Here is a 25,963-nt window from a genome sequence, read left to right on the forward strand (position 1 = left end):
TGGGCGAACTGAAAGCGTAAATCGAGAGATGGCCGGATAATTTTAAGGGATACTACTCTCGCCCTCCTTGCCCTTACATTGTTTGCCAACCCCATCTACTGAAACGAGTTGCCAATGTCTTTCCACGACGTCGTGTTGTTCTCAGTGGTTGCAGTGACCAAATGCCCACTCGGTGGGCGAGCAGTGTAGGGAGAGTTCGACCATTCCAAAATTTTCTCTGCAATGTCCTCTGCCTGCAATTCAAAAAATCATAAACGTGAGCTCAATCACGTCCGCAAATCACCATCAGACATTCTGCCGTACCTTCGTCCAAGTAGAAAAGTCTGCGTCGGCCATGAACTTACGGTTCATCGGTGTGTCGATTGTCGCCGGGAGAACGCCCAGCACAGACGAATTTTCAGGGAGCTCACTCCTGAGTACATGCAAACAAAATACAAAAGTACCATTAGTCTGTGATCATCAGCAGAAGCTGTCGAGGCGTACACTGCACTAGCCACCAAGTGATGCGTGGCCGCCTTGCTAGCCCCATACGACACCATGCCCGGCGTAGCCTTCAGCGCAGCTGTTGCACCCGTCAGAACGAGCAGTCCTCCCGGTACCAGCAAGTGGCTCGCCAAATACGTCGCTACCGAGTCAGCCAACCATAAAACTGTTAGCCGTCCACCAACTCTCACCACACTCGCTATCACCCACCCAGGAAAGCCGACTCGAGGTTCTTCGAGTGCATTTCTCCTAAATTCACTAGCGAGTCCGCATCACGGATGCTACCGCCGGACCAACCGCCGGCTGTGCACACCACAGTGTCTACCTGGCTGCATCTACTGGAGATTTCCTGCAGCGTCTGTAGCGCCTCTTTGAGCGAGTTGCTCTTGGGCAGAAGCACATTGTTGTGGGCGTCCTCGTTCGCAGTGAAGCCCACGGACGTGATCCCCCACGATGCACGCGCGAAAAGGGACACCACGCCGCGGCCCAGCGCACCGGTGCCGCCAATGACAAGCAGCTTCTTGGGCATCTCGATTTGCCTTTAGCGGCAAGTTGAGGTTTGCCGAAGAAAGCGCATTTTTGACCAATGGGATAGCAGCTGAAGTACTACTAATATATTATTGTATTGTATTATATAATATTATATGTATTTCTTGATATTACTACGCAGTACTATGTAGTATCTCAATGCCAACTTTTGACGGGCACTTTCCTGTTCAAGTTTGTATTATCGGTACTGGTACGGTATCCTGACGCGAGGAAAGTTATGCAGCCAAAACTATTGCACTTCAACTTTACGATTATCAAAGACGCAGAACTGCCCTCTACTCGGCAGCGAGCACACTATCGACGTATATCTGCTAAATCTATGCGAACTTCTCCGAGTGGAAGTCGAAGATGGTTCCGTTGGGGTCGGAGGACGAATACCGCTTACATGTGGTATCCAGAATCTCCTCCAGAGCGTGAGGGCCGCAGTAGAAAACACCGACCTCTTCTCCAGGGTGGTTGGCTTTAGCCTCGGAGAAGACCTTGTCCCAGTCCGGACGACCGAAGTGTGTGAGCTGCTTAGTGTTGAGACCAGACACGAAATCCTTGCCAGTCTGCTCGTGCACGAACTCCTGGAACATCTTGAGTTGCGAGGTGTTCTCACTGCCCTTCAGCGTACTCAAGTATTGGTGCGTCTCGATCACGTTATCGCGATCCATTTCGGCGATCTGATTCATTGTTTCTTCAAACCAGCTCAACGATTCCTGTCCACGGGTCACCCAGTGGAAATACAGCTTCTGGATCTTGAAGGAGCCCGGGTGACGAACATGGTTGCAGTTCGAACAACGGTTGTCCTCCCACAGATGAACCACATCCTTCAGAATCGACGCGAACGGGGTAACACCGATGCCACCACCGACACAGATGACGGTCTTGTAGCGGTGGTAGTCTTGTGTTGGAGCACCAACCGGACCATCTAGGTAGATGTCCGGGTACAGCACCTTGCGCTCGTGGCAGTCCGAAATGACACGGCCCATGGCTTGAGTCCAGTCACCACAGACGCGCATGTGAATGCTGATGTAGTTGTCACCCGGAGCCGATGAAATCGTGAATGGGTGCCACTCGTGAGAAGAGATGAGCGGACAATTAATGAACAAATACATGCCCGGTCGGTACACAAAACGACGAGGCTTCTCCATGAACAAAGCAACAGTGCCATCCAGCTCCATAGCCTCCATGATACGCACAGGTGCAGCAAACATCTTGGCGTACCGGAAGCGACGCTCAATCAGGTAGATCAGGAACGGAGGTGTGATCCAGATGTACGAGGAGCAGCGAGCGAGCCATGAAGCAGCACCGTGGAAAGACAGCACGACGAGGAATACCCCGAAGAGCATGTGCGAGTACCAGAAAAGGTTGAACTTGCCCTGGCGGAACTTCGGGATCGCAGCAAGAGGGAACGAGATACAAGTGATGACCAGAAGAATCGCGCCAGTCCACACTGGGAGGGACTGCAGCATAGTAGTGAACGGAGGTCGCTCTCCGTTCACGAAGGAAGACACATGCCGCGTCACAAAGATCGACCGCTTGACCTCGTCCGGTGTGGCGACCAGGTACAGGTAGACCTCATTAAACACGTGGGCAGTTGTGTGAATGAGACCGGCAATCAGCAGCACACTTCCCGAGATCTTGTGGAAGGCAATGTGATCGTCGAACGGGATGTAGCGCCACAAAAACTTGCTGCGCTTCATGACCTGCGTGATGGAGCGGCACATGGGCAGTAGTACGAACACACAGTTTACCATGGCGACCTGGGCATTGGCTCGGGCGATACGAAGACCCCAACCGATGGCAGGATCAACCTCGTAGGAGAACCACTTGACCCAGAAGGCGATGTTGTTGAGAATGACGTAGAACAGGAGCCACCAGATACGCAGCTTGTTGGCACTGTACCAGGCACCAAACTTGCTCTTCGGACGGATCGGCGCCGTGTATATGGGTGCTGACTTCCGAAGGTTGTACGAGTCGTTAATAAAGGGGGCGAACACCATCTTGAACTGCTCGTACGTCATTGACTCGTTCTGCACTTGAGCCTTCTTGAACATGAGGCCAGCCACGGTCTTGAAGTCCGTGCCAACCACATCAATGTGGGCTGCCGAAAAGTTCGACTCCAGTAGCTGAATGATCTGGTCTTCAATCACGTAGCCGGAGTTGTCCGGGTCCAGCGTCTCGAAGATGAAACGCAGCTTCTCCTCGCCGTCAACTTCGAGGTCCATGACAGCGTCGATCAGGATAGCGTTACCGTCGATGTCGCCGTTGTTAGTAGCGTAGCCGTCGAAGTCGTTGCCGCTCAGTTCAAAGGCCTGCGAAAAGGTCTCGCGCTCGATGAAGCCGTCCTTGCTGGTGATGCTACTCATCACATCGCGCAGAGCGTGTAGCTTCTCCATGGGGGTGTATGCAGGGTCGTTGTTGTGAATGGCATGTTCGTCCATGCTCATGGCCACGTTGTACTTTTGCTCGAAGTTACAGTCGCCGAGGACTGGCACCGACACAACATCGGTGCCCGGCTGCGGGCCGTACCTCGAGTCTCCCATTATGTTGAATTTGGACCCGGCGAGCGACGACAGGTTGGATGCGCGCGCTAGACTCTCACGCACCATGGAGGCGCCCAGCATGGCCTGAACGTTGGGGCGGCGACGGTTGTTGCCGCTGCTCTTGCAGTTGGCGCTCATCTTGGGCGGGCCGCGGCCGATCATGTGTGCGGTGGTGGAGTTCATGTTGATGAACTGGCTGCTGTCCATGAAGTTGGACTGGGCTGTGCTGTGGAAAGAGGACATCATGGCCGGGTGGTTGGTCATGTGCTGCGGCGGTGGCGGCGGTGGGGGCGGGGCCGGTGCGCGCTTGCTCTTCTTCATGCTACCCTTCCGGCTGGCGGTGCGACCTCCTAGCTTGCGTGAGTTGGGCGACGGCGTCGAGATGTCCACGAAGGGCTGGTGGTTCTGGCCCGGCGTGATCTTGAGCTCGTCCGCGGGCTGGCGCTTGGGCGTGGCATTCCCATTGCGGAAGCGGTTCTGGCGGTCGCGCTGCATCGAGACGCCTCGTGTCCTTGCGAAGCCGTAGAAAGCGAAGTGTCGAGGTCACGACGATGGTCCGTGGAGAAGGGAATCCGCGACTGGCCTCGGAGCGTAACGCGGCGTCTCTAGAAACGCGGTGCCTGGGAAACAGGCAAGTGGCACTGCCGACGGCGTTGCAACGAGGCAAATGGCGAAGTGCCCCAGCGCCCACCTGGTCGGTGCCGCGACCCGTCCGTGCCCGCGGATGACACGTCAGTAAAATGCAGCCCACCGAACTCGAACATCTTCGAGTTTGTATGGGACGGCTGTTTTCTGGCTCGCGCTGAACCGACTCTGCGGCGGGCTCGGGGATATCTTTCGGCTTTGCCATGTGTACAAACAAACGTTGACGACCCAAGGTCAACTCACACACACTTTGCTCGAACATCCTCCGCCGCCTTTTATAATAGTTGGCATCGAAGCAGGGTGTATTCAAGTCGAGGTTGTTTCACTGGCCAGTGCCCAGTGGTCACAACAGATTTCACGATCGCCGCTCCATGACTTCGCCGGTTTCGCATGCCGGACCAGGTTGCTTGCTCCTGATCCGCGGCGTCCAAGCGAACGACGCGCCAAATCCGCCGGGCTCGTGTATTCCGTCGGTATGGCGTCGCTCGCAGCGGCGAATCTCTAAATACACATGTGGCTACAGTGTACTGCCAGTTTTACCAGATATTCATTACGTCGAACCTCCAGCGAAGCCAATGCACACGATTTATTAATGCATGCACTACCGGTAATAGTATTCCAGTACTGTAGTGCTGCTGTCGATTTCTGACTGAGGAGTACTTGGCGACAATTCCTGCTCGATTTCTCCATATTGTTGACAGAGTGGAAAGTCTACTAATACTTCGAAGTATTACAAGTATAATAGTAACTGATGGTCGACGGCACGAAATTTGGTCGTTGCAAGCGCATTAGCCAGCACTTCATCGGTGAAAGGGGGACCCCCGCGGCGAGATTGCGGCGTTAGCAAGGCTCGCGCTGGATCGTGACCACGACCGCCGCGCGGAACGCCAAGTTGGGGATTCTCCCAGCGATGTGCTTGTTGCCCGAACCGTCGGGACAGCCTCGAGTCGAGGCTCGACCCAGGTCACCTAGGTTGAGGCTGTCTGGACCAGGTGCCCGCCCTACATACCCATACTGTACACATGGCAGGCTCGTGGAATTGTTGAATTGTTGAGCGCATTGTTAAGTGCATGCCCTCGTGAGCACGTAGTCGACGTTCCGCCCAACAGTTGCAGTCTCAGGAGTCTCAACTCGAGACTCGAGTGGTTTGAGAGCTCTGCTCTCTACGCGCCAGTGGATCTTTTTCTATCGAGTGCAACGAGCACAACGTGCGCTAACGAAGAGGAGGGGCGACAAAAGAGACTTCATTTGACTGAGAGGCATCGCAAACGCCAAAAGCGTTTGGTTTTCAGGAAACTTTGCTTTGAGACCAGCCAGTTGCTGTGCATTCGTTGTCAACAGGCAAGCTCCAATTGATTTTATACCGGATTCCATATCTAATCGCTGATAAATGAGCAAATTTATGCAATGACGCAGGCTGTTTGCCTTATTTTGTCCCTGTTTATGAGTCCATCTCTTTCGCCATAAGCTTTTCAGTCTGCAGCTCATGCCCAGCCTCCTCCGCCCTGATGCTCGCTTGACGCGCCCCATGGTTCCCGCGCTGCTGCTGCTCCTCCTCCTTGCGAGCCTGGCCTGGTTCAGTGTCGCCACCGCGACTGGCGATGGCGCGCCCACAGCTGTGCGCCTCGTGACCATCCACCCGCACAACGTCAGCGCCTTCACGGAAGGGCTCGTGTTCGACGGCGGCGCCATCATCGAGTCCACGGGCCTCAACGGGGCATCCTTCATCCGCGAGTACAAGCTGGCAGACCTCCATCCAAGCTTCTTCAGGGAGGGGGCATCGCACAGCGTGCCGCTCCTGCGGGAGTTCCGCTTCGACGATGCCACCTTTGGCGAGGGGGTGACCGTGCTGGGCGACAAGCTGTTCGCGCTGACGTACAAGGCGCAGCAGGTGCTGGTGCTGTCCCGACACGACTTCCACCTGATCGGTCGGTTCCCCCTCACGACATCTACCAAGGAGGGCTGGGGCCTCACGACAGACGGCGAGTTCCTCATCGCCAGCGACGGCTCGGCCAACATCTTCTTCTTCGACCCGCGCGACGACTTCTCGCTGCACCACAGCATCACCGTCCGGAAGAACGGCGTGGCGGTGGCCAATGTGAACGAGCTGGAGTTCGTAGAGGGGGAGCTGCTCGCCAACGTGTGGTTTGAAACCCACATTCTGCGCATTGACATCGCGACCGGGGACGTGCTAGAGCAGATCGACTTGGATTGGATACCCAACATGGCAGCCAATATCCATTCCGAGGCAATGAAGGTATCCCCTTATAAGACGGACGCTGTGATGAACGGAATCGCCTACGACCCGGTGACTCGCCACGTGTTCTTGACCGGCAAGCTCTGGGACTCCATGTTTGAGCTCGAGCTGTCATATCTTAATGCTCACCGGCAGTCCATTGTCCCTTAAAACGCTGCGAACGAAACATCAGTCAAACCATGGCTTGGTTTGCAGTGAAGGGGTAGAAAATGATTAGACCAACGATACATGTATTCGGCAACTATGTAAAAGATACGACGACGACATCGATACAAACATCGGTACGCCTGCTTTCGTTCAGCAGATCGGCGTGGAGGGAGAGTTGAAGTAGCATTCGCTTACGCAAACTTCTCCGAGTGGAAGTCAAACATTGTGCCGTCAGCACTCGACGACGAGTACCTCTTGCACATGTTGTTCAGCACCTCCTCCAACTCGTGGGGTCCACAGCAGAACACACCGACTTCCTCGCCAGGGTGCATGGCTCTAGCATCGGAGAAGATCTTGTCCCAGTCCGGGCGGCCGAAGTGTGTGAGCTGCTTCGTGTGCATCCCGGAAACGATGTCCTTGCCAGTCTGTTCGTGTACGAACTCCTGAAACATCTTAAGCTGGGACGTGTTTTCCTCGCCACCGAGCACAACCGTACTCAAGTATTGGTGCGTTTCAATCACATTGTCTCGATCCATCTCGGCGATCTGATTCATCGTGCCCTCGAACCAACTCAGAGACTCCTGTCCACGGGTCACCCAGTGGAAGTACAACTTCTGGATCTGGAAAGAGCTCGGGTGGCGAGCATGGTTGCAATTCAAGCAACGGTTGTCCTCCCACAGATGAACCACATCCTTAAGAATCGAAGCGAACGGGGTGACGCCGATGCCACCGCCAATGCAAATGACGGTCTTGTAGCGGTGGTAGTCCTGCGTTGGAGCACCAACCGGCCCATCAAGATACACATCGGGGTACTGCAGGTTGCACGCGTGGCAGTCCGCAATCACACGAGCCATAGCATCCGTCCAGTCACCGCAGACGCGCATGTGGATGCTAATGTAGTTGTCACCCGGAGCCGATGAAATCGTGAATGGGTGCCACTCATGGGATGAAATCTGAGGGCAGTTGATGTACAAGTACATGCCGGGTCTGTATACGAACCGACGGGGCTTTTCGATAAACAGCGCAACGGTGCCATCCAGCTCCACAGCCTCCATGATGCGGACTGGTGCAGCAAACATCTTGGCGTACCGGAAGCGACGCTCAATCAGGTAGATCAGGAACGGAGGTGTGATCCAGATGTAGGCTGAGCAACGAGCAAGCCACGATGTGGCTCCATGGAATGCCAGTACAACCAGAAATGGTCCGAAGAGCATGTGCGAGTACCAGAAAAGGTTGAACTTGCCCTGGCGGAACTTCGGGATCGCAGCAAGAGGGAACGAGATACAAGTGATGACCAGAAGAATCACGCCAGTCCACACTGGAAGCGCTTGTAGCATAGTGGTGAACGGAGGTCGCTCACCGTTCACAAACGTCGAAACGTGGCGAGTGACGAAAATGGATCGCTTGACCTCGTCCGGCGTGGCGATGAGGTACAGGTAAATCTCGTTAAACACATGAGCGATCGTGTGAATGAGACCGGCAATCAGCAACACACTTCCCGAGATCTTGTGGAAGGCAATGTGATCGTCGAACGGAATGATGCGCCACAAAAACTTGCTGCGCTTCATGACCTGCGTGATGGAGCGACACATGGGCAGCAGCACGAACACGCAGTTAAGCATGGCGACCTGGGCATTGGCTCGGGCGATACGAAGACCCCAACCGATGGCAGGATCAACCTCGTACATGAACCATTTGACCCAGAAGGCGATGTTGTTCACGATGACGTAGAACAGAAGCCACCAGACACGCAGCTTGTTGTCACTGTACCATTGACCGAACTTGCTCTTGGGGCGAATCGGAGCCGAGTACACGGGCTTGGCCTCCTCGAGGTGGTAAGAGTCTGTCACGTACGGCTCGAACACCGCGCAGAATTGTTCAAACGTCATTGCGTCATTTTGAACTCGTGCCTTGCGGAACATGAGCTTGGCCACTGCTTTCAACTCCATGCCCACCACATCAATATGAGCACTGGAAAAGTTCGACTCCAGTAGCTGAATGATTTGATCCTCAATCACATAACCGGTGTTGTCTGGGTCCAGTGTATCGAAGATGAATCGCAACTTCTGCTCGGCATTTACTCCGAGTTTCATCACGGCGTCGATCAGAATGGCATTTCCGTCAATAGTGCCGGTGCTGGTAGCATACCCATCGAAATCGTTGCCGTCCACCTCGAAGGCATTCGAAAAGGTTTCGCGCTCGATGTAGCCATCCTTGTCGGTGAAGTTCCCCATCGCATCACGAAGCGCCTCCAGCTGCTCCATGGGCGTGTACGCCTTCTCATCCATGCTCATGGCCACGTTGTATTTCTGCTCGAAGTTGCAGTCGCCAGGGATCGGCACGGTCACAACATCACTTCCAGGAGGTGGGCCGTACATGTCGTCCTTACCGGCAGGTGGGGCAATGCGGCATTTCTTCCGGGCGGCGTTGGAGTGCGACGAGACACTCGACGTCGACAGTGTCAAACTTTGGCGAACCATGTTTGAACGCATCATGGCGTCCACATTAGCGCGGCGACGATGCGAGCGCCGGTTGGTGTTCCTGCAGTTGCCAACCGCATGGGTGCTGGTTGCGTTCATCGACATGAACTTGCTGCTATCCATGAAGTTGGCCGTCGCCGGTTTTCGGAGCGGTGGGTTCTGGCTCATGTTGACCATTGTCGTCGTTATTGGGGTCGTTTTGTCACCAAAGCGAGGGGCATTGGGCGACGGCGTGGAGACGTCAATGAGTGCCTGCGTTTTGGCTGGGGTGATTTTCAAGTCGTCTTTAGGCTTGCCACGCCCGGGTTCTTTTCGTGAGCGGTCCATAGTGGTCGGGACACCTTCGGAGGCGGACTGCAAAAAGCAAAATGGAGAGTGGGCGCTACCGACCCGAAAGCTCTCACTTGACACTTCATTGCCGCCACCACAGTGTTTGCCGTCGATGGTGAGCAAGGAGGGAGGTGGCTTGCACGCAAGCTCTGTATGTAATTCGGACAACTAGAAACGCGCACTACGGCTATCCTCCAAGTAAAACAGAGCTCGGGTTCAAGGCGCGCCCCGGGAATTGGTCCTCTACCTGCGATTCACACGGAGACGGTCGCCACTTCGGGCCGACAACTATCAATACGTGTAGTGCTGCCCATTTGGGCAGATCGTGGTGCTCGTGGCGTCGTGCACATAGCGACGCAATTACTATACTGTAGCGCTCAATCGCAGCTCCAGACTGCTATTGTGCTATCAACGCACCACCACAAAAGCTTGGGGTGCGGTGTGCCGCACTCCGCGGCAAGCTCAGCCAATGTTGTATTTTAATCGGTCGCAACTGCGATTCCGGGGCCTCCAGTTGACGCTCGTCACCGAGAGACGCACCCCTCCCCACTCAATCGTTCTGTCAGTGAGCCACGGAGCGGGGCGATCTCAAGATGGTCAAAAGCTGTATCGACAACAACTTGCACCTTAAATCGATGCAAATGCCCCGTTTCGCGCGATTAAATTGTTGCCGCCCGGGACAACCTCGTTAAATGCCAGAAACACGCAGGACCCGCTCCTTTTCTTGCGTTTCCTCGAGCACAGCCGAAGATGCCCATGTAAAGATGTCCAAAGCGCGTTTCTATTATTATAGACTCGGCGTTCGAAGCACCCTCGGCAAAGGTGTCTTTGGTCGCGTCGACAACCTGTGCAAACGGCAAAGAGGCACGAACTACTCTGCTTGGGGGCTGTTGATTTCCCCAGAATCTGCTATGATGCATTTCCAAGCCACGGTACACATGTACAATATGTACAATATGTACGACGTACAATACAGCTGGAATAGTGGCGGCCGACCAGGTACCGGTATCCTGACTGCATTTCGGTGGGGTTAAACGTACCGGTACATGTACAAGTGCTCGGGTGGCGCTACTGTAGTCCAGTCAAAGTAGTGATTGCTAGTAGCAATTTACGTCGAACGCCATAAACACACGGCGGATCAGTCGAAAGGTGAATCGGAAAGCATTCAAGGGGACGTTCATCATACATGTACTGGCATTGCGTACTGGAGGCAAGAATTATGAGAGCCTTCGCCGCAACCAAGAATTTGCTAGAATGCTGTTCGGTAACTCAACTGAGGTGCACGATGAAAGACCAAAATCGTTAACTGTTCAATTTGGAGCTCTCGCATCAGGCAAACCGTAAGCGCTCACTTCGAAAGGACTACGGTCCGGTCGATTTGGGGAGTTCCTATCACGACCAGAAGACTTTGAGGGAGGCAGCCAGAATGCATCGCTTGGTTGGCGAGATGAGTAACGGTATGCCTGAGTAGGTGCCCGTCGATCATTTTCTGGTCGACTCGGTGGCGACGCACAGCTATCCGCACAGGACGACACGCCCGGATCAAAGTCAGCTGATACTTGCCCATTGCTACATATGTAGCTCTGCTCATCGTCTCCGTCGTCTTCTTCCTCTTGAAGTGTCAGCTCGTGAATTGTAAGAGCTTGCTCCTCAAGACGCTTTTTCAACTTCTGCCGCTCTAGCTGCAATGCTTTGATTTCCTGCCGGAGTTCGCCCTCTCGTTTCTCAATATCACCGTGCCAAAGAACTCGGTCTCCTCGAGACTCAGACTTCAATCGGGTCACTTCTTCTTGTAACACCTCGCATTCTTGACGCAAGACAGCAACCAGACTACCGGTAACGTGATCGGCAGGCGGGACGCCACGATCGGCTAGGCTTGTGAGCGCCTCGGGTGAGAGGGGTGATTCAACGCGATTCGGTGACAATTTCGACTTGGACGGGGATTCGTTAGCCTTCGCCTGCAGCAGATCATCTATCGTGTGAGCCTGTTCCTGCATGGAAATGAACGAAGAAATTAGAGTTACTGTCGCTAACAGTCTTCCACGATAGTAGCTTTAATCGCACCTCGATCAGTAGGTTTGCACTCAACTGCGCCTCAACAATTTCATTCCAATGCTTTGATTTTTCCTGCTTGAGCAACTCGTACTGCGCGACAAACTCCTCGTATCTCCGCGTAAGCTGCGCGTGGTCTTGGGCTATAGAGGTTTTGTCTGCTTCGAGGCTTCGAATCTGCTCCGTCAAGGTTTCATGCTACACAGGGAAGAAGGTTCAGGGTCTCCTTCACACAGCCAAACACACTTAAAAAAGCTAAAGTTCCACTGACCTCTTCCAGTCGAGCAGCTTCGAGTTCTTGAAGCTTTTTACTCTGGTCTGCGGTCTGCTCACACACGTAGCACTTAGATCCAGGCCGACATCGTGCTCTTCCCCACCAATCTACAAGCCCGCTCTTTAGGACAACTATCTACTTACCACAGTCGTCAGGCTCGTCAAGTTTTCTACCAGGTCTTGCATCGTTTTCTTAGTCCCTTCCATTTGTTGTGCCTCCTCATCTCGCTTTGAACTCACATCGCGTACCTTGACTTGGGCTTCCTTTAGCATGCATGTTAACTTCTGTTCTGCTTCTTGAAGCTCGTCGTGTTGCTTTGTCACAGTATTGTATTTACTTCGAATCACCTCGGACTCCTCGACAGCAATCTGGAGTTGTCGACACGTATCCAAGTACTTTGAGTTCACTTCTTGAAAGCGATCCCAGCGCTCGAGTTCCATGTTCTTCGTAACTTCTAGTCGGGTTTGCTCACGAACTGCATCCATCTTAATCACCTCATCTTGCTTTTTCTGCTCAGGGGTCTTTAAGCATTGTGGACAGGTGGCGCTAATCTTCTTGTGTTTTTTCTCGATTTCCCAGCATTCCTCTTCTTTGCCCTTCATCGCCTGCTCATGCCGCAGTTTCATTTGCTTCATGGCCTGGTAGATCTGCTCATTCTGCTGTTCTATACACGTCCGCGAGCGGAACAACCCGTTGTAGTCTTCCTGAAGCATGCACAATTGCTCTTTCGAGTGCTGATGGTTGCGCAGAACCTCCCGCCACTTATCTTTCATGTGCTTTATCATCAGCGAGTGCTCAGCCTTTAGCTCACTCTTAGCGTGCAGCGCTTCCTGCAGGGCTGTCGACAAGTCTGCCACCTTCCGCTTGTACATAGTCACCTCGGCTCCCATTTTCTCCTTCAACTGGAAGCTAGATCGTTCGCGGTACCGTGCATCCTGTAGTTCCTTATCGACCAGCTGCAGTCGAGTCTTACACTTTTGCAGTTCGTCCGCCATTGGGCGGTGCACATTCTGCCATTCCTTCCGCTCACTCTCCAACTTGCCTCTTAGCTGTTCCACCCTAGCTCGCAACGCCTGGCGCTCCTCTTGAGTAGCGCGAACATTTGCCGCCGCCTCATTTTTCACTACTTCGACGGTCTCCTCGTGTTTTTTCTCGCACGTGCGCAGCTTCTCGCTTAGACGGCTAAGTTTGGCTTGGTCCTCCTGTCGTTGGTCCAGTGCCGTCTCAAGCAGGGAGCTGGTGTGCGTGAATTGACCTTGGAACTTGGTACGTTCAGCTTCAACCGCCGCCGTTGCAATCTGCATCGACGCGATCTCGCGCTTGAGCTGAATCGTGTGCGCACTTGCTGCAGCCGCCGAGCGAGCAGCACCCTGGTCCTTCTTCACCAACTGCTGCCGCAACGTTTCGAGATCGCGCAGGAACGAACGACGCTCCTGGTATTTTACAACAGACAAGCCCTTGTGAGCATAGATGGCTACATTTGACTCAAACAGCCTAAACATGAACGCCTTCAGTTTGGTGTACCTTGTCAAAGCATCGCTGTGCATCCTTCAAGGACAGCGTGGAGGCCGCGGCCATGGCTTCCTTCGCCATCTTGACCGGGCGAGGTGGGTAAGCACGTAGTGCCCTCCAGACATGCAAAGTGCGCGGTTTACACAGGCTAATCCTGGCTTAGCGTTTTGAATTCTCAACGACCTCTATCAATAGATAGTCTGTTTCATTGAGTTCTACAAATGTCAAGTATATTACCGTAAAAGATTTCACATATCAATATCCTTGCAAAGTAGATTGAACATTCGCGGTCGGTTTTTAAACGACGATATGGAGTGGTGCACACAAATAAAACAGTGATGCATCGACAAAAGTGTCGTGCTGCAAAGCCCACACAGTCTACGCTCCGATGGGACTGCGTCTTCGCCAGTTGCAGGTGGTTCACCGCCACGGTGATCGCACCCCATTGCTCAACATCTTCAAAGGGAGCATCAATTCTCGCTCAGAGGAGGAGGAGGCGCTGCTATGGGGGCGGCAGCTGCCCGAGGCCACGCAACTCGCGCATATCCGTTCCAAGTTCAGCGTCCACTTGGGTGGAGACGCGCAGAGCTCGTTCCAGCAGCGGCCGTTCGGGTACTTGACGACGCGAGGCATCGAGCAGATGACGAAGCGTGGGGACCGACTGGTGAGACGCAGTTGAATGACTAGGATATGCACCGGGGAACTTACAGATGACTGTGGCAGCGAGAGTTTTGCAAGAAAGAGGAATTGCGGCTGGATGAGGTGACGCCTGAACAAATACAAATCTTTAGTAATGCGTACACGCGCACCCAACTTAGTGCCCAGGCACTATTGGACGGGCTGCTGCGTGACCAGCCACAGTTGACTCCTCCAGTCAGTGTGCTCCCACCGGAAAAAGACATCATCAACAGTGCGTGCTGAAATTGCTCATTGAGCCACAATGGTTCGTGCTTCTCCTTGGAAACAAACTGACTGGAATATTGATTATGGTATTATTGCGGGGATTGGTACGATCAGCGTACGGAGTTTTCCCTGAGATTATGGAAATGAAGGCGGCCATGGAAAAAGACAACGCTGAATTTGCGGCGCGCGAGCACGAAATGGCCCCGGTCAAGCAAGAGTTGATGAAGCTGTTTCCGGCTTTTAACTCGGGTCTAGTTCCTTTTTCGTGGTTGACTCCGGCCGACTACTACGTTTGCCGTCGTGTTCACCAGGCCCCGTACATCCTTGGCACAGAGGTTCACGGTGAAGCCACCGAAAGACACCTCGGCTTTCGTTTCCACCAGGTAAGGATGACCAGGGATCAGCCTTGGGTAGTGAATACTGACGGAATGTCTATGATGTCTGCAGTTCTACTCGCATCGGACGATCCTGAAACTCGTAGCCGGACGCTTGATGCACAACATGCTTCGTGAGGTAATCCAAACGTCTGTTCACGGGGACGCATGCAACACTGCTCTTGACAAAGTGGTGGATCGTTTTCTGACTTGCAGATGCAAAAGGCGCTCTGGGAACACAGCGAAAGCAAAAAGCTCGTGATCTACAGCGGACATGATGTATCGCTCTTAGCCGTTCTGCGAACGATGGACGCCGAGATCACCAACAACATCGACTGGTGGCCTGAGTACTCCTCAGCTCTTGCACTCGAGCTGCTAGAAGACGAGAACGGAACATTCTTTGTTCGTACTCGACTGAACGGCGAATTTCTAGCGATAGGAGAGTCTCCAAACGGCCTTTGCTCTCCTGATCGATTCCGTGACATTGTTGTGGATCACATCGGAGACCACGTTGATTAATGTTAGGCATTCGCAGCAACAAACTGCGGCCAAAACCAAAGCAGCAACATGGGAAAAAGGTAAGCAAGAATAGACTTTTTGTTTCTAGAAAAAGTTTTACGCCAGCAGCTCCGCGACTTGCAGCGCTCTCTTGTAACGCCGCCGAGCGAGCTTAATACTGAGCATCTTCTCCTTCTCCTCCGCCGCAGCTTCTTCCTCTTCTTTCGCTGGAACACCAATGTCAATGACTCCTTGCGCCGACTCCATCACACGCTGCGACAGAAAAAAATCAACCACCGGTCAGCAAAATCCAACAGTTCTACCACGTTCTTCACTACTGACCTTCCGTGCAGCACCTTGAATACCGTTGAGGTACTCCAGCACAACGCTAAACATGGCCTTGGGGACAACGTCAGCCTCGTACATCCACTTAAGGATCCACTGCTGTTTGATTTTCTGCAATGCCACAAATAAAAGTAGTTAGCGACAGCAATCCTCATACTCTGCTGCTTTCTCCGACAACGGACAGTGAGTCGTTCAACGAACCTTGAACTTCCAGGGCAGCTCGTCATCAGCCTTGGGCTCGTCCCGCTTCTGCCACTGCTCCAGGTAGTACTTGGCTTGCTGGATCATCTCCGGAGAGCGGTCCGACTTGCCGCCGCCCTCCTTCACCTCCTCGGCATCCTTCTTCTTGAAAACTCTCGCGCGCTTCTTGGGCACGAGTTTGTCCCCGTTGTCGTCGAACTTGACGTGCGCCTGTACCGTCTCTTTCTTGGTCTTGGAGGCTTTTAGCTTGCCACGCTGCTTCTTGGACGGCTTCATGGCGCCCATGATGCTCAATTGGACTGGTTGTCCTGCCAACCAAATTCATGCGACGTGTAGGAATGAAGTGACGCACATCAACTCCAAAACGTTCTCTGATTGGCGGAACCTTAGCTATCTTAACTCTGATTCGTCGATAAATCTGCCGAGTTTGAGCTCGAAAATCGAACATGAAACCGCGGGGAAAATCGTAACGGCTGTATCTATCGGCGCCAAAAATCGTCAATGAGCTCCAAGATGTAGACGCAGTTCTCTTCTTGCACGGGCATCGAGCAGCGGTCCCGCCCGTTGACCTTTCACTGTCACTCTGCTCTTGCATGCTCCCTGGAATTTGATAGAGTTTCAGACTCAAGAGAGCGCCCGTTTACTGTGGAATGTGCACCAACCGCAAGCGACCTCGCTCGGAGCAGGTGCCGGTGCGCAGTCCGCCCCCGACGAACCAGCAGCTCCACGCCGATGACGACCAGCTGAAGCGCACCAAGACGGAGTCCCCGACGTCCGTAGACCGCGTCGGATTTGCAGAGGACCAGAATCAAGCACAGGACAGTGAGGAGCTCGCGACGGCTGCGCATCGAGACGAGATGGTGGCGGCTATTCTGACCATCACGTCAGCGCTAGGGCTCTCTCGAGAGACGCTGCATGTGTGCGTGGGGTTGCTAGATAGATTCTTGGCGCTGCAAAGCATTGAAGCAGCTAGACTCGAAGCGTTGAGCATCTCGTAAGCTGAAGAGCTTTTGTGGCTGAAGTTTGCAGTTGGGACAAACGAGTACTAACCGGAATATGTGGGACTTGCTGGTTGCTGCAATTGCAGGTGCTTGTGGATTGCCGTCAAGTTTGTAGAGACACCGACGACCATTTATGATGAGGGCATCAAAGAAATTCTACAGCGTCGGAGACTCTCCAGCAATGTACGTGGAAGTGTGTCTCTTGTGCGCGATATAGACGAGATAACTAATGTTTGTTTCATTGCTGCTTACAGTGGACATGGAACGAAATCCTCGAGTATGAGCTTAAGATTTTGCAGCTCCTCGACTTCAGAATCATGGCTCCTACTATTCTTGACGAGCTGCAGAAGAAGCTTTACCGTCTTCAAGATGAAGACGATAACAGAGCTGACGCCCTCCCTTTCGAACAGCGTCAATTGGCGTTGTACTTTGCAGACTTGCTGCTTCTCAAGGCGCGAGCCAATCAGTTCTCAAAGGATCTACTTGTAGATGCCATTTGGTTTGTGGTGTCCGGTAATCAGATTGCTGAAGTGAAGCCGCCCATGCTGGAGCCTGTGGTGATGCTTTACCTTGCGCACCGCGACAACATCAACCCGAGTCATTCAGTGTTCAAGCCATGGTTCGCGTTGCGCTGTCGCTATGGCGCCTTCCTACCCTCACCGTGGAAGGTACCCTATGACCCATCTTGTGTCTGCCGCGTTTGTGAGCACGTGCAGGAAGAATTGGCTTCTTGATTTAAGCTTTGCCGCGGCACCACTCCAGTACAAATTTGTTGAGATCTAATCGCATTCAGGATATAATAGATGTACCATACCGTTCCCTCCCAGCGTGTTGTGTTGCTCAGACATGTTTTGTGGAAACTCCACAGAAATGTTAAAGTCCAGAAAACATGAATGCGAAATACCATTTGGCCCCAGGCGATTCTATCTCCTGGCTGAGTTTGCACGTTGCCGTCTCTATTGTGACTGACAGACGGCGTCTAGCACCGGTGCACGTGAGCAAAGATAAATCTTGAGAAAGACGTCATTTCCTTACAGGAAGTGCGTCTTGCGAAGGTCCTGGTACTTCTTGTAACCGGCAGCAACAATGCCGGCGATGATGAACACAATGATGAAGAACGGAGTCTTCCAGCTACTGGACTTGGCCGCCGTCTCCTTCACGGTCTCCTCTAGCTGCGTTTCTACCTGGTCGCGGATGGCATTCACGGTGCTGTGCACACGCTCAACCACTTTTCCGTTCGCCCAGGCCTCAAGCTCATCGATACGCTTCTCGTCCTCAGCACCCTGCTCCTTCAACTTCTGGATCGTGTTCTCCGTGGACTCCTTCAGCGCAGTAAACTGGTACTCAAAGTCTTCGAGCAACTGAGCGTACTTCCGCTTCACCAGCTTCATCTTGTCGTCGTTGCTGCCCTTGCTCAGAGTAGCTTCCAAGTCCTTATCCACGGCATTACGCTGCTTCTCGTCCTCCTTGTCCGCGAGCGAGTCGATCACATCACTAAAACAACACACAAACATCAACGAATAGTTAGCCCCACCATCAACAATAACCAAACTCACCGAGCACACCAACCCAACGTACTCGTAGATGTTGAACGCAATGACGTCGTGGTTGTCGGCCAGCCCACCGGTAGAGGCCGAAATTCCGACGTACGCGTCGTTCATCCAGTCGTCGCCAATGTTCAGCCGCTGGCTGTAGCACTTGACCCAGTTTCCCGACGCGTCCGCATCGATGAGGATCGTAATCTGCTGGTCCGCTTGCGTGTACGTGATCTTGGCACGGGACATGTTGAGCGAAGGACTAAAGGCCGCGTTCTTCTCGTGGTAGCGGATGCCCGGCGCCATACAACCGACCTTGTCCATGTCGTTGAGGTCGTCCAGTGTCTTGGAGCCGTCGTTCTCGAAGAACGTCACGTCCTTGTGCCCGCCGCTGTGCTCCTGGTTCACGAACGTGTCGAACACGACGCCGATACCTTTGAAGTCCCCGATAAAGCCGTGGTTGCCTCCCTGCACGTACTTGCTGGTGGTGAGCCATAGCGCCAGGCCGTCGCCAAACCAGGCCTTAGCCTGGCCGCTGATTCGGAACGTCAATACGGCGGCAAACTCCTTGGTCGCCAGCTTCTGCGAGCCCCAGATGTGGCCGCGCTTGCTCTGGCGGTCGGGCGTGAGGCGCGCGAAGTGGCGGTTTACGGCTGTGTCTTCGCCGTACACAAAATTGTCTCCGATCTGGCGCAGGCCCTCACCGTCGATGTCGTCGAAGGGCTTGTCGAACGAGGCGTGGTCCAGACGCTTGCCGTTCGCGGGAGTGGACTGCAGCGCTGCGAGAAGCGTGGCCACACAGAGCAGCAGCCCCAAGCTCATGCGCGAGACTCTCATGCTCGATGGAGGGAAGACAGGAAGTGCTGGCGTCTGCCTCGGACGATTTGCTACGTGGCAATGATCTGGACCAGAACTGGACCAAAGTACCGTGATGGAAGGACTTAAGTGCGATTTAGAGCTGGAAAATGCACTTCAACTTGCCTTTTTTTTCCTGGTAAACTACGGGTGTTTGCGCTTGCGCGGATTGCCGTAGCGATCTTCGTACCAATTTACCACTTCTGGGTGGTTGTTGCCGTTTCTTGCGTAATAGACGGTCGGCGTGATGCACTCCTCGATGCTCGTGCGTATGAACTCGAGTGCGGAAAATGTTGTCGCTGCGGGCTGCACTAGCAGCGTCGTTTGGGGAGAGTGGCTGCACGTGCGAGTGCAACCAGCCATATGCCTCTTCTCCACGGCATTTTTCATTGCGGTGTTCAGCCATTTCACCGAGAAGTTCGCGGCTAAGAACGCCTGGATAGTCTTGCCCGTAGTGATCGTAGAGCCACTTCGCGACCTCAACGTGATTGTGTGCTACTGCTTCCTTCATTGCACGACAGGTGCCTTCACTGCGATTGGAACTCAGCCACTCCAAGACGACCAGATTTCCATTCCGTGCGGCCAAATCCATAGCATCAGTCGTACAACCCTCAGTGCGATGCTCGTATAACCATTACACCACCTCAAGATGTCCGTTCGCTGCAGCTCTATCCATTGCTCTTGTCGTGCATCCTTCTTTAGTGCTTGCATGAAGAAACTTTACGATCTCCAGGTCACCATGTTCCGCTGCGCAATCCACCACCCTCCGTGAAGAAAGCTTGGGGTCATTTACGTACAGCCATTGAACCATCTCAAAGTGCCCCATAGAACTGCTGCCATCGTGACAGTATCTCCAAAGTTGGCGTTCGTCTGGTGGAACCATGACGGCCACCTAAAGTGCCGTGGAGAAGCCGTGGGTGCGGTGTGGGAACTCGACGAACAGGTTTTCTGCAACAACGTAGCAGTTTTGAAATGGCCTCCTACAACAGTATTCTCGAACGAGTAACCAAGCGAGAGTTCATCCCTCTGCGCATGTTTCATCATCAACCACTTAATCAACTCGAGGTGCCCTCCCCTGCAGTATGCTCTAGACTTCGAACGTGGTAGGGAAAGAGCTTCACCAGCCAGCGAACCACATCTCCTCAACCATTCTCTAAGGCGGAAATGAACAGCGTCTCCTCGCTCCAGTCGAACTATTTGAACGGCAAGAATGGTTCGCAAGCGTACAGCCACTTCAACACCGACAGCTCCGCCATTTCACACACAGCAGATATAATGTTGAATCCACAGCGCCAGGATATCGAGCGTATAGTTCCTGTATTGCCTTCAATACATCCTTTTTCCGTGTCACCTTGGTTGGGATCAAGTGCATCGCTAGTCGATACTGACGCTTTTCCTGATACAGAAGGCTAGCACTCTTCTCCACAGCACGGAGAGCTTGATAGAAAAGATGCGTTTGCCCTCGCTCGAGCACCTTCGGCAATGCATCCAACGACATACTTTCTGTGAACGCGTGAATGAGCTGAATAACATGGGGCAGAGCTTCCACACACAGCACACAGTGCGCACGCTTGTCACGACAAAGGTGTCTTCGGCCTCCGCCATTGTCCTGCAGTTGTCAAATTGGCCGCCGTACCCTTGTGTAACCGGTTACATAATTCACGAAAGCAAAAAGTGGCGCGAACCACTCCACGATTCTCATGTTCAGCTCCAATTCGTCGTCCAAGGCCAAGCTCCCAGCGCCCGTGCTGCCCTGGGTGGAGAAGTAGTACGTGCACTATCATCGTATGCATTGAATGTGTGCGATTTTTTGACGGGGTTTCCTCCGTTTCTTGCTGCACATTAGCCGTCCCAAGAACGTGGACGAGATCTCGCACCAGGAGCACGTGGTAGCGACCCTCAAGACATCCATCGCCAATGGACAGCTGCCTCATTTGCTGTTCTACGGACCTCCAGGTACGGGCAAGACGTCTACCATTGTCGCCGTGGGGCGTCAGCTCTTCGGCCCGGATTTCCGCAAGAACGGCCGCTTCCTGGAGCTGAACGCATCCGATGACCGAGGCATTAAGGTGGTGCGAGAGAAGGTCAAGAGCTTCGCCCAAGGCGCCATCAGCACTGTCAGCGGCCTGCCGCCTTTCAAGATCATCGTGCTGGATGAGGCGGACTCTATGACGGGCGACGCGCAATCGGCGCTGCGCCGCATGATGGAGAACTACTCCAAGGTCACGCGCTTCTGCCTCATCTGTAACTACGTGAGCCGCATCATTGAGCCTGTGGCCTCACGATGCGCCAAATTTCGCTTTGCACCGCTGGAAAAGGTTTCCATGGCGTCTCGCGTCCGGTTTATTGCCTCAGAAGAGCACGTGAACGTGTCGGAGTCGGTGCTGGATTCGCTGCTGGAGTGTTCGAACGGAGACTTGCGTAAGGCAATCAACTACCTACAGAGCGCCAAACAGCTTTGTGGAGATGATGAGCTGTCACAAGATGATGTTATTGCTGTCGCTGGCCTTGCTCCACCGGAGCTGCTGCAGCAGTTCTGGGTCTCTGTAGGCTCCAACAGTTTTGAGAAGATGAAGACGGACATTGAGAGTATTCTGCTGGCTGGATACCCGGTGCTGACCATTTTGCGGCAGCTGAATGACGACGTGCTGGCACTGGACAAGCTCAACGACGCTCAGAAGGCCAAGATCTGTCTGCGCATTGCTGAGGCTGACAAACGGCTCGTGGATGGTGCCAGCGAGCATTTTCAGCTGCTAGACGTTGCATCCTACGCTATGCGCGTCTACCATACCTCGTCGTAACGTAACAGCTTGGCATGGCCGTAAATAAAACAGCAAGGCGGTGATGATAAACACGTGCCCACCAGAGACCCTAGTATTCGTAAGATAGCAGCGACCAGCAATACAGCTCGGAGGTCAGTGACAAGCTGCTGCTCGCATCTAGTTACTCGAGATTGTTGCTGCTCCCTGATCCGTTACAGCAGACATTTGTGTCCACTCGTGGTTGTTACTCTGCTGCTTCCAAAAGGTGACCTCGTCGTCCCCAGCAGCCACACTGAGCACAGAGCCCGTAAGAGACCAGCTTATCCGATACACCGGCGCGCGGAAGCTGTGGACCACGTGCGACTCCCACTCGCCATCCACCTCGTCTTGAGTCCAAACGCGCACGGTGTGGTCGTCCGATCCTGAAGCAATCACGTTCGCCGGGATGCCCACATTCGGTGCCCACGCCACGTCACGAACCCAGTCATTATGTCCGTACAAAGGACTTTTCACAACTTCCCAGTAGCTACTGCCAGCATTTCCACCTTCCTGAGGCACAGCAACAAGTTGCCAGATAGTCACTGCGTGATTGCACGACCCGGTAACCACACGTTGAACCGGTCCTTGAGCCCCCTGCGACCCCAACGAGTTGTACGGTGCCCAACTCACCGCCGTGCAGCCCATGCCCTCGTCCGAGTTGCGGAAGCTGGACGAGACCACCCATCCTTCGCGCATGCGAGTAAGGAACGACACCTGCCCGTCCGCCGACGCACAAGCCAGACACAATCCGTACTCGTACGGCGCCCAGGCCACACTGAGCACAGCGAGCGAGTGGAAGTCATGCACGTGTTTCAGGCGCCATTCCGTCACATTCCCGGCTCCCCCGGTGCCCTGCTGAATCAGCTCCTCCCGATAGACGTAAACTTTACCGTCTTGGGCAGCCAGCGCCAGCACTGCGCCAAACTTGGGGTGGGCCCACGCCGCGCGATGGATCGGGGCCGACGAGTCGTCGACCAGAGGCACCACGTGCTGTAGAACGTGCAGCGGCTGCACCTGCTGCGGCTCCTGTCCGTCCTTGGGCGCCGAGTGCTCGTCGCTGTCTCCATTCGCTACTATCGCCTTGGACACGTCGTACACGCGGAAGGTCCTGTCCGACGAGCATGTGACCAGGCGCTTGCCGTAGTAGTCCAGCTGGATGTCATAGATCATGTCGTTGTGTTCCGTATCGATGCTGGTCACGGGCGCCTCGCGCTGCTGCTGGACGGGGTGAGGCTGGCCATAAGGCGCCGCAAACTGCCCCGCGAGCTCCATCCTTCGTCGACTTTTTAATGATCTAGTCAGTCGGGTACAGACAACGACGGTGAAACTCGACCCCCCATCAACATCTATTTTCCATACATCTGTAGAAAGGTCATAAAGACAAAAAAACTCGACCCCTTTTACGATCTCAGCTGCCATTGGCCAAAACTAAAAATGCAACCGGAAAAGTAAATATTGCACAAAACTAATACCAACTGACACATCACTGGAAGATTGAAAAGCGCATGTATTTTTTTAAGTATCTACACCATCACTTCCGGGTCCTTCGGGATCGCCTTTTCAAAGCTTCTCACAACACACTCAGCAGATATGTCCTCCCATGCTCGAATACATGTACATGCCTCGTAAATTTGGTACAAGTATTATAATAATACCTGATGGGACTAAATACTATATATTTTGTGCATGGACTAAAGACCATAAATTTGGTCCTCCGATCAATTGTAACCGTGATATGTAACAAGTCGGACGTGAAGTCGTTTTTTGTATTTTGAAATTAGAAACCATAACGGCAGCTTTCGACCAACTCTTGTCAGCGATGTTCGCTGTGAATGGGCCGAGCGGCCCAACGTCGCGCAATGAGCGGCGCGTTAAAAGCGATCGACAACGAGAGGAAGAGAAAGAAGCCAGGAGACGCTGGACCGGAAAAAAGAGGGAGCAGTTCTTCCTGGAGAAGCGATTGCAGCCTGGCGGCAGCATGAGTGGTAAGTGCTGGAGGTCGTATAGAGAACTGCAACGTGAGCGCCCACAAGGTTTTGCTCTTGGTGTTGCCATGCAATAGTGAAAGAGAAGGAGCAGACTGTGGAGTCGGACATTTTCAAGGTTGAGGTGGTGCATTTGTTGCGGATGGCGACGCTGTGGTTGACTTTGTCTCGTGTTGGTAGGGATGTCGAATTGTGTTCAATGGACGCACAGGCAAAGTGTCGTCGTACGTCTACGCGAGAGCTGGCTGTCAGCGTACCATGTGGGTTGGCTGCTCACGTTGGATGCCGCTTTCGTTGTGTGATACAGATACTACCTGGCGAAGTTGGTGCAGGAACATGGAGGAAACGTTGCGTACGTGGGAAGCCCCAACCGTGTCGACGGTTGCGTCATTTGATGGATACTCGTCGTGTAATATTGGTTATTAGTTCCATGCTCACCGCCACGCGGGTCACGCACATGGTCGGTGTCAACTTGAACGGGTCCAAAGCGGATAAAGTACTGAAGGTAGGAATCGTTCCTGCATAACCTTGATGTAAGTCTAAGCTAATCTCCAATTCGATAGAGCTCTAAGGTCAAGTTCGTGAGCCCAGGTAAGTCTTTGCTTTTAGATGCTATAAGCATTGCTGAAACAAACTGCTCGCTTGATTTCACAGAATGGATCTTGCAGTCTGTCAAACGCAAAAAGCGTGAGCACGAGTTCGAATATCTCGTCTACAAGGATGGCCACGCGGCAAGCTCACTGCGCGCTGCATTCTCACGAGCTGCACCGCAAAAAGAGTAAGCGCTTCGCACAAAGCTCTACAGATGAATCTCCGCAGCCTATACGCATAAAGCTACAACCGAAGAATGCAACAACAAGTTCAAACGTCCGCTTGTAAAAAGAGAAAGAATATACCAATGTATAGGGTCACAACTAACCAAGTAGCATTCGTTGTCGTTCCTTTCAGCCAAAACCGAGAAAGCGAAAGCTAGAAGAAGGGTGAAAAGCTGACCTAAATAAGCGCAGCCTGACGCCCTTTTCCAAACACCACTGAATCCTCGAACAGCCATTCGCCCGCGCCGCACATCAGCCTTGTTGATCTTTATCCTGTCCTGGACCCCTGAGTGCCACTGGAACAGCTCAGTTCTCATCTCGTGCCTCGGCGCACAAAATGCCGAACCTACACTGCAGACAAATCAACTGGCGCGCGACTCGAGCCAAACAGGACTAAACGACACTGCTTAGCAGCATTTTGACCCGCCGTTGGACGGAACTTGCTGGCCGGGCGTCAGCTTGACACCAGCCTTGGGAGCCACGGGCGCGTTGGCCATGCGCTTCTTGATTTGGGCGGCCATCATCATGAAGGCCTTTTCGACGTTGGCGGCGTTCTTCGCACTGGTCTCCAGGAATTCAATGCCTAGGCTCTCGGCAAACTCCTTGGCGGCGTCCGTGCTCACCACACGTTTGGCTGTCAGATCGCTCTTGTTACCAACCAGCAGCTTGTTGACGTTCTCGCAGGCGTATCTAGACATCACAGCGAGCCACAAATCAATATCCTTCCGCGAGGTTTCCAAAGTTAGAGCTGAGACGCACCTATCGATCTCGTGCAGCCACTGCTTCACATTGTTGAACGACTCCTGATCCGTCACGTCGTACACCACGATGATACCATGGGCGCCGCGGTAATAACTGCTAGTGATCGTGCGGAAACGCTCCTGGCCGGCCGTGTCCCACTACAAGAGTAAAATATAGATGTTAGCTGCATGTCGTTGCTAAAGGAAACTCACCCACGGAAAGTGGGGGGGGGGAACGCAGACGTACAATCTGGAGCTTGATGGTCTTGCCGTCCAGCTCGATCGTACGGATTTTCTAAATAAATCAGCATAAGTATAAGTCAGCAAGCCTGTTAGAACACGATCCCCTCGTCAGCAGTCTGATAGAGGGAGAGAGAGGGAGGTCACTGACAAAGTCCACGCCGATGGTCGAGATGTAGCTCTCCGTGTACGTGTCGTCGGCGAAACGGAGCAGCAGACACGACTTGCCGACGCCGGAGTCACCGATCAGCAGCAGCTTGAACAGGTAGTCACTGCACGGAACAACCCCCTCGTTAGTCGGGTCTTGCTTCTCCACTGGCTAAATCTCAGCTCCGCACGTACTATTCGGGGTTCATGTTGGATGATGTCGAGGAGGAAGCGGCGGGTGAAGGCGCTTAATCTGCAGCACA

At 53.5% G+C, this 25,963-nt stretch overlaps 13 protein-coding genes across 13 annotated transcripts; 5 read left to right on the forward strand and 8 right to left on the reverse strand.

The window, feature by feature from the left end:
• Positions 1-95: 95 nt before the first annotated feature.
• Positions 96-1,012, reverse strand: KRP23_5914 (Dihydropteridine reductase; the record flags this gene model as incomplete). Its single annotated transcript, XM_067891039.1, has 4 exons — positions 96-233; positions 304-412; positions 484-625; positions 694-1,012. 4 exons carry the CDS (start codon positions 1,010-1,012, stop codon positions 96-98), a joined length of 708 nt encoding a protein of 235 aa, XP_067745433.1.
• A 337-nt stretch (positions 1,013-1,349) lies between these two features.
• On the reverse strand, positions 1,350-4,058 carry KRP23_5915 (Respiratory burst oxidase-like protein C; the record flags this gene model as incomplete). The annotated part of the gene is made up of 1 exon (XM_067891040.1): positions 1,350-4,058. The coding sequence occupies one exon, from the start codon at positions 4,056-4,058 to the stop codon at positions 1,350-1,352; it is 2,709 nt and encodes a 902-aa protein (XP_067745434.1).
• Positions 4,059-5,694: 1,636 nt separating this feature from the next.
• Positions 5,695-6,615, forward strand: KRP23_5916 (Glutaminyl-peptide cyclotransferase; the record flags this gene model as incomplete). Its single annotated transcript, XM_067891041.1, has 1 exon — positions 5,695-6,615. The coding sequence occupies one exon, from the start codon at positions 5,695-5,697 to the stop codon at positions 6,613-6,615; it is 921 nt and encodes a 306-aa protein (XP_067745435.1).
• Positions 6,616-6,803: 188 nt separating this feature from the next.
• Positions 6,804-9,419, reverse strand: KRP23_5917 (Respiratory burst oxidase-like protein D; the record flags this gene model as incomplete). Its single annotated transcript, XM_067891042.1, has 1 exon — positions 6,804-9,419. One exon carries the CDS (start codon positions 9,417-9,419, stop codon positions 6,804-6,806), a length of 2,616 nt encoding a protein of 871 aa, XP_067745436.1.
• Positions 9,420-10,732: 1,313 nt separating this feature from the next.
• On the reverse strand, positions 10,733-13,341 carry KRP23_5918 (uncharacterized protein; the record flags this gene model as incomplete). The annotated part of the gene is made up of 2 exons (XM_067891043.1): positions 10,733-11,413; positions 13,273-13,341. The coding sequence occupies 2 exons, from the start codon at positions 13,339-13,341 to the stop codon at positions 10,733-10,735; spliced, it is 750 nt and encodes a 249-aa protein (XP_067745437.1).
• A 307-nt stretch (positions 13,342-13,648) lies between these two features.
• KRP23_5919 (Lysophosphatidic acid phosphatase type 6) lies at positions 13,649-15,056 on the forward strand (the record flags this gene model as incomplete). The annotated part of the gene is made up of 5 exons (XM_067891044.1): positions 13,649-13,924; positions 13,984-14,170; positions 14,278-14,546; positions 14,611-14,676; positions 14,754-15,056. 5 exons carry the CDS (start codon positions 13,649-13,651, stop codon positions 15,054-15,056), a joined length of 1,101 nt encoding a protein of 366 aa, XP_067745438.1.
• A 96-nt stretch (positions 15,057-15,152) lies between these two features.
• KRP23_5920 (uncharacterized protein) lies at positions 15,153-15,866 on the reverse strand (the record flags this gene model as incomplete). The annotated part of the gene is made up of 3 exons (XM_067891046.1): positions 15,153-15,308; positions 15,378-15,491; positions 15,582-15,866. The coding sequence occupies 3 exons, from the start codon at positions 15,864-15,866 to the stop codon at positions 15,153-15,155; spliced, it is 555 nt and encodes a 184-aa protein (XP_067745439.1).
• Positions 15,867-16,231: 365 nt separating this feature from the next.
• On the forward strand, positions 16,232-17,316 carry KRP23_5921 (G2/mitotic-specific cyclin-2; the record flags this gene model as incomplete). Its single annotated transcript, XM_067891047.1, has 3 exons — positions 16,232-16,575; positions 16,669-16,765; positions 16,837-17,316. 3 exons carry the CDS (start codon positions 16,232-16,234, stop codon positions 17,314-17,316), a joined length of 921 nt encoding a protein of 306 aa, XP_067745440.1.
• A 297-nt stretch (positions 17,317-17,613) lies between these two features.
• On the reverse strand, positions 17,614-18,954 carry KRP23_5922 (VIP36-like protein; the record flags this gene model as incomplete). The annotated part of the gene is made up of 2 exons (XM_067891048.1): positions 17,614-18,076; positions 18,161-18,954. 2 exons carry the CDS (start codon positions 18,952-18,954, stop codon positions 17,614-17,616), a joined length of 1,257 nt encoding a protein of 418 aa, XP_067745441.1.
• A 1,718-nt stretch (positions 18,955-20,672) lies between these two features.
• KRP23_5923 (putative replication factor C subunit 4) lies at positions 20,673-21,773 on the forward strand (the record flags this gene model as incomplete). Its single annotated transcript, XM_067891049.1, has 2 exons — positions 20,673-20,740; positions 20,819-21,773. The coding sequence occupies 2 exons, from the start codon at positions 20,673-20,675 to the stop codon at positions 21,771-21,773; spliced, it is 1,023 nt and encodes a 340-aa protein (XP_067745442.1).
• A 138-nt stretch (positions 21,774-21,911) lies between these two features.
• On the reverse strand, positions 21,912-23,045 carry KRP23_5924 (Protein transport protein SEC13-like protein B; the record flags this gene model as incomplete). Its single annotated transcript, XM_067891050.1, has 1 exon — positions 21,912-23,045. One exon carries the CDS (start codon positions 23,043-23,045, stop codon positions 21,912-21,914), a length of 1,134 nt encoding a protein of 377 aa, XP_067745443.1.
• Positions 23,046-23,592: 547 nt separating this feature from the next.
• On the forward strand, positions 23,593-24,540 carry KRP23_5925 (DNA repair protein REV1; the record flags this gene model as incomplete). The annotated part of the gene is made up of 7 exons (XM_067891051.1): positions 23,593-23,758; positions 23,836-23,876; positions 23,939-23,982; positions 24,066-24,110; positions 24,185-24,263; positions 24,322-24,349; positions 24,413-24,540. 7 exons carry the CDS (start codon positions 23,593-23,595, stop codon positions 24,538-24,540), a joined length of 531 nt encoding a protein of 176 aa, XP_067745444.1.
• Positions 24,541-24,980: 440 nt separating this feature from the next.
• On the reverse strand, positions 24,981-25,909 carry KRP23_5926 (Ras-like GTP-binding protein YPT1; the record flags this gene model as incomplete). The annotated part of the gene is made up of 5 exons (XM_067891052.1): positions 24,981-25,263; positions 25,333-25,472; positions 25,561-25,608; positions 25,705-25,825; positions 25,896-25,909. The coding sequence occupies 5 exons, from the start codon at positions 25,907-25,909 to the stop codon at positions 24,981-24,983; spliced, it is 606 nt and encodes a 201-aa protein (XP_067745445.1).
• Between the last annotated feature and the right edge of the window lie 54 nt (positions 25,910-25,963).

Source organism: Phytophthora ramorum, assembly GCF_020800215.1.
Source record: "Phytophthora ramorum isolate Pr-102 chromosome Unknown Phyram_PR-102_s0005, whole genome shotgun sequence".
In the NCBI taxonomy this organism is placed as follows: domain Eukaryota; phylum Oomycota; class Peronosporomycetes; order Peronosporales; family Peronosporaceae; genus Phytophthora; species Phytophthora ramorum.